Below are 8,320 nucleotides of genomic sequence, written 5' to 3'. Positions count from 1 at the left end.
ATATTCTAGACTTTATGCTTTTTTTTCTCCAAATTTCATTTCTTTTCCATTGTTACCAAAATTTTGGAACTACTTCAAATTTATCCTTATATATATTTTTTGCATTAACATAATGATTATTTTTAGTTAAAATATCTTTTTGATTTAAAATAAATTATTATTAAATATAATAAAAAATAGATGTATTATCTTAACAATTTTCATAATATCAATTTTACGAATATAAAGACGTATATGCATTATTAATAATAAAATTTCTTCAGTTACTTGTGTTACGAATTTTTTTATCTAAAGCGGATCTTTAATTTTATATTTATCTCGAAACATCGAGTCACGACTTTGACATCGACGAGGCACCAATCCATACTCCATAGTCCAATACCACACCGCGTAACTTTTCATTCGTATCTTATGTCGCGACATACAGTAGCTTTAATGGTGGCTCTCCTCTGCCTTTCTAGTAGTATTCCCGTTTTGTGGACCATGTCTGAAGTCGCGGTCCAAACCCGTCTACGAGTAGCGACAACTCCCGACTCCACCCGACGTTCCGCGTCGCGATCGCCGGCGTGGGGTCCGTAGCGCCGCACTCATCTCCTCTGCGTCTGACACGTGTCATACCTCGACCCACTCGCCATTAAAGATCTTCTGCGCGAGCTCGCCTACGCAGGGCACCGAGCTCTCTCACGCTCGCCCGCCCTCGCTCCTTCCCTAATCCACCTCCTTCCTCTGGCTTTTCCTTCGTCGATTTGGTCCTCTCCTTCGGCGATCACCGTAGCATCCGATTCTTTGCCTATCTCCAGGTTATTGCGTATTCTTTGCTGCTTGTCTTCCTGTTGGCTCATCTCAAATTCGATTTTTTTGGTTGTTTTGGTAATAAGTTCATCCGAGCCCCTTGGAAGAGAGCACGAGCTCTCTGATTGAGGTTTTTTGGCTCCTCCTTCTCTGTTTCTGTACATCTTTGGTCGATCCAGGTCCGCCTAATCTTCTTGATGGATAGTTTTCATCATATTTATTGTGATTGTGACTTTGAGTCTTCTTTGCTGCTTTTGAGGTTATGCCAATTAGGCTTTCTGAACGTTTCTGTTCCTCATCTATATCGGTAAGTTTGCGAAACAAAAACAGTTATGTTACTGGTTTTTGCTATTGTTAGTCCGGGGGTCATCGGTTTTGTTATTCTGCTATTCCGTTAGGGAAAAGATTTTCTTTTTTATCTCCATAATTCTCAATTCGAAGTAACGGAAACGTTTAGCTTCAGTTCTTTTTTCCATTCCCCCACTCCTTGGGTTTTTATCTTTGATTTCCCTAGAGATGTTACCTCCAACAGATAGAAACAAGAGTCGATTTTGATGTCTTTTTTTAGCATTTTTAATCTAGAGCTGATTTCGATTTTTTTTAGCATATGTTTAATCCATGATTTTGTTTAGATGTTTTGCTTCCAACAGAAGAGGGAAAACAGCTTTGCTTCAGAACTCGTTGTTTAAACTTGTGCGGCGCTAGCTCTTTGTTGAAGAATGGTTGGTGGGAGGCCTTTAACGGGACACTTGGACATTTGGTTCAAGCACCTCATTGTGTCTGGTGGTGGAAGGAAGATAGAGAAGGCGGGAGATATGATGGTGGGGTGGAAGGATCTTCCGATGGAGCTTTTACTGCGAATCCTGTCTCTCTTGGATGATCAAACGGTGATTGTGGCTTCAGGTGTTTGTACTAGCTGGAGAGAAGCTTTGTGCTTGGGGCTCACAAAGCTTTCTCTATCATGGTAATTTCATTTGTTTCTCTCTTCTTTTCATATTTCAAGTGCCGTTTACTTTAGTACTTGCTTATCTAATGGCCATTGGTTGCGTATTGGATCCACTAAAGAATCATGTTGCTTTTAATAGTCAGATAAAGCCGTAACCATAAATTCATTGAAAGCAGTTGATTATTGGCAGTCAACTTTATATTAATTTGATGGTGGCCAAAACATTGTTTGATGTAGCTTTCCCTCCACATGCAGCCAGTTAATTTTCCTCCTTTATCCTTGGTCATTTTCTAGTTCTAGCCATTTTTGTAACTTTGTCCAAGTAAGAAAATAATCCTCTACCTTTTCCCCTAGTATAAGCTGCATGGTAATGATATAATCTCTCAATGTTACAAGTAGATAATTGGCAAGAAATAGATTATTCCCTGTTGTAGAAGAGTTTGTTGGAGAAACGTTATTTTGTAAACTCTTTAAGAAAAAGACTATTGTGTGAGATAAGATTTGTATACTCTTCGAGAAAAAGGTTATTGTGTGAGATAAGATACCTGCTAATTCCAAGTTTCTCACACAAGAATAAACAGTAAATTCCAAATTTCTCACATCATGAAATTCATATTTATCTCACAAACACAAATATGCTGAATGTAGATGAGAGTTACCCAATCTGACAGGGGTTTGTTAGACACATTTGTAAAGATGCCACACTTCTTGTTAGTTTCAATCATCTTTATGCTTGTATTGTGAAATTATTGTTGCCTCCATTGTTAGTTTATTTGGCTCAACATCCTGATCACTTGTTTAATGAAAGCACATTAAATTGTTGGTTGCAGTCTAAGCAATAGGCATTGAATGTATAATTTGTTAGCATAAATTCTCATATGCACACTTGTTCTCAGTTTTAACATTTACATGAAGCACTAATCTTGCAAGATAGTTCAATTAGGTACTTGATGCAATGCTGGTTATGAACCTGTTTATGGTTTAGAAATTTATCTTGATGCACTGTGTTCATGTGCCCTTAGTCGAACTTGGTGGATATCATAAATATATTATCTTCTTCTTTTTGAATGTCTGAAGATGATTGAGGAAAATCTGAAGAAAATATGGTTTATTTAATTCATCAATTGTGTGTAAAAAATTCAAATCACTGAAGAAGGCTAGATATATCACGTATATGTCTTTGAAGTCCTATTCTGTTGGGTGTCTCATTTTAATTTACTTCATTGAATCCTTGTATATGGACTTATATTTATGGTCAACTTAGAAGCCAGATTTTTCTTCCTACATTCTGAATTGTGGGTCCCTGGTCGCAGGTGCAAGTATCACATGAACAGTCTTGTGCAGTCACTTGCCCCCAAGTTTGTCAAGCTGCAGGTTTTGTCTCTTAGACAAAATCATAGATCTCAGCTAGAGGATGGCTCTGTGGAGATTATTGCTGGTTACTGCCATGATTTGCGGGATTTGGACCTTAGCAAAAGCCTCAAGCTGAGTGACAGTTCTTTGTTTCTTTTGGCTCATGGATGCTCTCGCCTGACGAAACTCAATATCAGTGGATGTGAAGGTTTTAGTGATTCTGCTCTTGCATACCTTGCTACTCACTGTAAAAACCTGAAAACCTTGAATCTTTGTGGATGTGTGAGGGCTGCAACTGACAGAGCTCTACAGGTAGACACTCATGCCTAGTAATTTGGTATATGACTAATTCTTTATGGACATACTCCTAGGACCTGATAGAGATATGTTTCCAGGCTCTCTCATGCAATTGCAGTAAACTACAGTATTTAAACTTGGGCTGGTGTGAGCGTGTTAGCGATGCTGGAGTTACCAGTTTGGCAGCAGGCTGTCTTGATATTAAGGCTTTGAACTTGTGTGGTTGTGTACAAATAACAGGTAATATCCTTAAAGTGTTTAGAAATAGATTATTATCAAGAAATTGTAGCAATAAACTCAGTAGCAGGTATCTTTAAACACAAATAAGCTTTGAAGAGTAGTGACGAGTCCAGGTGGTCTTGTTTAGCAATTTTGCTTGGTTTAGACCTAGTAGTATTATGCAATCCTTGTTCTTCAAGCCGTTGCTTTGAGCTTCATATCACACTGACAGGCTAGATGCTTGTTTTTGATTCTCCCTCAAGTAGTGACTTCTGAATGTGGAGGGAGGTTTTTGTATGGTTGTGTACTGATAACAAGTAATATCCTTGAAGAGTTAATGTTCAAATATCATTGTCAAGAACTTCTGGCAATAACCTACAGTACTAATGATTCTAGGTGGTCTTGTTTCTCAATTTTTCTTGCACTGGACCTAATAGCATGTGCAATCCTAGTCCATTAACCTGTTGTTGACTTTTGAGTTTGATGCCATTGATGACTACTAGATGTTTGCTTTTGCTTTCCAATCAATTATCGATCTGTAAGTGGCGGTTCTAGCTGGTAACTCTTATTGCATGATAGGATGATTAATCATCCGGATTATATCAAGATTCCTATCAAAAGCAATCTCGTATCCATTTGACTTGACAGTGTTACATCCAATTGCTTGTGAGCTTTTTGGCATTTTCTGTGTGGAGCGTTAGTACTTACATATTTATGTCTCTTCTTACATTAAACTATACTTTGTCTCACCTACTTTGGCTTGCTATCTGTTGCGTCTAAGTGTTAATTTATGCAATTCTTAATTTTTCCTTCTATTCTGTGAAACACTTACAATCTTTGATGAAGGCAGGCTTCATAATTTGACATTCTAGAGCTTTTGTCTCATTGGTCCATGTAGATAAGAAAGGTTTCGTCCTTTGCCTGGACCTTGTGCTTTTGCCCTGCCTATTTGAGAGTGGGTAGCTCTATGGAAGAGCACAAAACTAGTAATATTCAAATCTTTTTTATTACTCCAATTAGAGTTTATTTAGTCGCTCTCTATCTATTATATCTTCCACTTTAATTGATTTAGCTCATATTACTGTAAAATATTTTGGTTTCCTTTTAATATATCCCTACCATTTCAAACTGTTTTTACTCGTTTTATCATCTTTTAATGTTCCATCTAATTACTCTTGGATGCTAGGTTTTTTTTAGTGTGTTATTTTGCTTCTAGAAAATAGTGAAGATTTGCTTTTAGTTTTTGAGTTCACTTCAAGTTTATCTACAAATCCTAATATAAAACATGGTCTTTGTTATATAGCATCTTATTTAAATGGAGAAATCATTATGAGATTGTGTCAGAAGTCATTGATTAATGATGCCTTTTTCAGTTGGCGCCAAACTTGAATATCAAATTTGGGTTTTGAATAAACAACCTTCTGAATACTTCAAAAAATTTTTGCAACAGATCCACTTCATGAAATGATAAATCTGAGATAACCTTGGGTTTTATGTGAAAATTATTATTAGTGGCATCTCTTCAAATATGAGTTATTTAATTTTGCATAAGCTCCATGATGTTTGAAATTCATTCATCATTTCTATCTTTTGATCTTGGAAAAATATAGTGATTCTCAATTAGCCATGTAGATCAGTGTTGAAACTTGCAGGTGAGAGCTGAAGAACGTGACTAAAGAAAATCGGATTCAACTTGATTAATTAAAAGTGATTTAAAAGAGCCTAAAAAAAGGGTTGCTCGGTGCACGAAGCTCCCGCTATGCGGGGTCTCGGGGAAGGATCCATTGTACGCAACCTTACCTTGCTTTTTGCAAGAGGTTGTTTCCAGGATTCGAACCTGTGACTTAAAAGAGCCTGAACGTTAATATTTATGATACAATTTCACTTCCAGTTCAATGATGGGATAAGGTTCTTGTAGTTGGCCACAAATTTGTGGGGCTCATTACTTTTTATTCTTAAGAATGTAGGGTGCTTATCTCTTTCTTATTAGTTATCCAATTTCTTAAACTGAATTCTGGAGACAGCTAGGTGAAGCAAGCCTCAATATGTAATAACCAAATTGGAACTAGAATCAGGAGACCATGTTTCTCTTGAAGAACAAACTTAAAACTAATTACATGTCAGCATGCTTCTGAAATTTGAGTTCAAGTTTTGTACTTGACATAATTTGTTTAGTAATTAAAATGGTATAAAAGATCTAAATTTTACTTGGGGACGGAGTCTGATAGTGGGATGAGATCCAGGTAGTAACGCCAAATAGTTAGAATTTGCATCTTGTTATTGTTATATTGCTTTGAGTAAAATCAGGATATTATATTTCCTTTTTCACACATTGGGAGATCTCTGGTATTATTACATTAATGGTTCTGGGTATTTTTTATGTATATATATGTAGTTTTGTTTGTGCTTCAGCCATTTCAGTAGGCATCTTTGATTTGCACTCTGATATATGCACCTTTTTTTTCTTCTATTATTTCAGATGAGAGTGTGATTGCATTAGCAAATGGTTGTCTTCATCTAGGATCTCTGGGTTTGTATTACTGCAAGAACATCACAGACAGAGCCATGTACTCACTTGCAAACAGCCGCTTGAAGAGGAAGCGGGGGCTGTGGCAAGACAGCAGTCGCGAACAAGGTGGGCTAGTGAATTTGAACATCAGCCAGTGCACAGCCTTGACAGCGGTTGCGGTTCAGGCAGTTTGTGACTCGTTCCCAGGACTACATACCTGCCTGGGGAGGAATTCCCTCATCATAAGTGGCTGCCTAAACCTCACTTCCGTGCATTGCTATTGTGCTATTCAAACTCATCAGGCCAGTAACATAGTCTCTGCAGACCATGCTTACTAGCAAAATATGTTTTGCAGCGCTTGAATGGATTTAAAAAACATAAGACAAATCCCTCATCAGGCGAGTCTGTAGATCGTATATTCTGTCTTCGCTCTCCTTGTTGCAGGGTTGATATGTACATATGTAAGATTTATGGTCATGTTTTCTCTAACGATCGGTATGTGCATTAGGCTAGGGTGCAAAAGGCTGTTCAGTGTTGTTTTGATGTTAATGATCAGTCGGACCCTTTGGTTGCTATCTACTGGATGTGCAAATCGCTTTTATCCTATTTGTAATTTATATGAGCGATAAATTAAACGAATTAGATCTATTAACCTGACATTTTAAACGGATTAGATTTGTGACAATTTTAATGGAAGAAAATCACAACGTGGATAATGTTAAACGATTCTATATATAATAGAAAGTAGAAGTCTATTAATTATGTTAAGTTGGTTTATACTTTAATTTGGGGTTCATAGCTAGATGAGTATGAATATTCTTGAGTTTAGTAGACACTGACAGAAGCAACTGAAGCTCGTAAATTCGCTTGAAGTACTAGTGGATGCATTTTGGTTGAGGTAAATAGGGAATTAAATGACTTCTCTCGAGGTCAATGTAATTCCATTGAGGTGAATCATGGCCAACTAGTCGCGCTCTATCAAGGTGAATGGTCATCTTTGGTTGAGATTTAACTCGCTCAAGGTGGTCTAATATCGAGAAGTAGTTTGATTACTAGTGGAGGGAGGGGGGCTCACTTAGTTTCCTCTTAAAGGACTGAGAGCTCATGCTTCAAAGGCTGACTATATATATGCAAGTTTATAGAGGTTTATCAACGGCTATATATAATGCTTTAAAACAAATCTGAAAAGCTACAAATTCATTATATAGTATTATTGCCCTTGTGGAGATATGGTGTCCTTCATTAATTTATATATATAAGGCAGTTTATGGTGATTGTTAATTGGCACTGTTTTATTATGTAGCTTTTTGCTATTCTTGCATATACATGTTTGTTGTGCTACTAAAATCTGATATGATATTATTTTTTTTTATAGTATATACTTTCCATGTGACCATTTTTTAAGCAAAAAGATTAAAGGAGAAAACTTATGCTCTTAATTAAAGCAAAGTCCAAATCAAGCAACTATATGATTCACAGAAAAATCTGCACATTGACCAGAAATTGGAAGAAGAATATAATTGGACGAAGTAACTTTAAAGACACTATCTCCGTACCAAGACTTTTATTATTATTATTATTATTATTATTATTATTATTATTATTATTTTAATAATGAAAACATTACTGATTTATTTTCAATCTGCTGATACCACAACCAGCAGGTATCTCTCTCGGTTGAACATCAACTCCATCCGGAGTCTTGTTTTATTGCTACTGAACATATAGAGACCAAGACACACAAAAGACTCCCTTGTTAATTCACTATATGATCTCATCTGGAAGCTGACAAGAGTAGACCATTATTGATGGTATTGACATTGATCATGAGGAGACTTCGAGCTAGAAACCAGGAGGAGAGGGTGAGCTGTCCCCTTCGCTGGAAGAATCTGTAAATAGACTGGGCTTGCCTCGGCTTTACACTCCGACGCTTGAGGCCAGTCTAAAAAATATAGTAAGAAGTGGGCTAAATAGGAGATTAAGGAAACATGTAAGAAATGGACGAGGGGGATATATCCTGGTCTAGGGGGCGCCTTTGGATAGATCGGTGAGCTGGTAGTAACATTGGTTGTAACCGCTCCATTCTGTTTCCGGTGATCTCCTGTATGAAGAAGTTGATTAGTGCAGGAGAATAAAATCATTATATGCAGTAAGAAGTCTCTTCCCTCCTCTTGCTCCCCTTTTTTCCTCCTCCTCTTTTAGCG

General features: G+C 37.0%; 1 protein-coding gene across 5 annotated transcripts; it reads left to right on the top strand.

Annotated features, from left to right (window-relative positions):
* Positions 1-643: 643 nt before the first annotated feature.
* On the top strand, positions 644-6,695 carry LOC122005719 (F-box protein SKP2A-like). Of its 5 annotated transcripts, XM_042560863.1 has the most exons (6): positions 644-800; positions 1,425-1,756; positions 3,052-3,403; positions 3,487-3,628; positions 4,506-4,593; positions 6,087-6,255. In XM_042560863.1, the coding sequence occupies exons 2-5, from the start codon at positions 1,512-1,514 to the stop codon at positions 4,568-4,570; spliced, it is 804 nt and encodes a 267-aa protein (XP_042416797.1). In that variant the 5' UTR covers positions 644-800; positions 1,425-1,511; the 3' UTR covers positions 4,571-4,593; positions 6,087-6,255. The 5 variants fall into 5 exon arrangements, with proteins under 5 accessions (XP_042416797.1, XP_042416793.1, XP_042416792.1 ...); XM_042560859.1 differs by lacking the exon at positions 4,506-4,593 and having other exon boundaries at positions 1,443-1,756; positions 6,087-6,695; XM_042560858.1 differs by lacking the exon at positions 4,506-4,593 and having other exon boundaries at positions 6,087-6,695.
* Positions 6,696-8,320: the final 1,625 nt, after the last annotated feature.

This window comes from Zingiber officinale, chromosome 7B (genome assembly GCF_018446385.1).
Source record: "Zingiber officinale cultivar Zhangliang chromosome 7B, Zo_v1.1, whole genome shotgun sequence".
In the NCBI taxonomy this organism is placed as follows: Eukaryota; Viridiplantae; Streptophyta; class Magnoliopsida; order Zingiberales; family Zingiberaceae; genus Zingiber; species Zingiber officinale.
This window is presented reverse-complemented; position numbering and strand designations above follow the sequence as displayed.

Excerpts from the sequence above, each read along its gene's own strand:
- LOC122005719 (XM_042560859.1), top strand. The coding sequence starts at position 1,512 with ATGGTTGGTGGGAGGCCTTTAACGGGACACTTGGACATTTGGTTCAAG. Across the intron at positions 1,757-3,051 it reads ACAAAGCTTTCTCTATCATG|GTGCAAGTATCACATGAACA; the intron begins GTAATTTCATTT and ends CCCTGGTCGCAG. Across the intron at positions 3,404-3,486 it reads CAACTGACAGAGCTCTACAG|GCTCTCTCATGCAATTGCAG; the intron begins GTAGACACTCAT and ends ATATGTTTCCAG.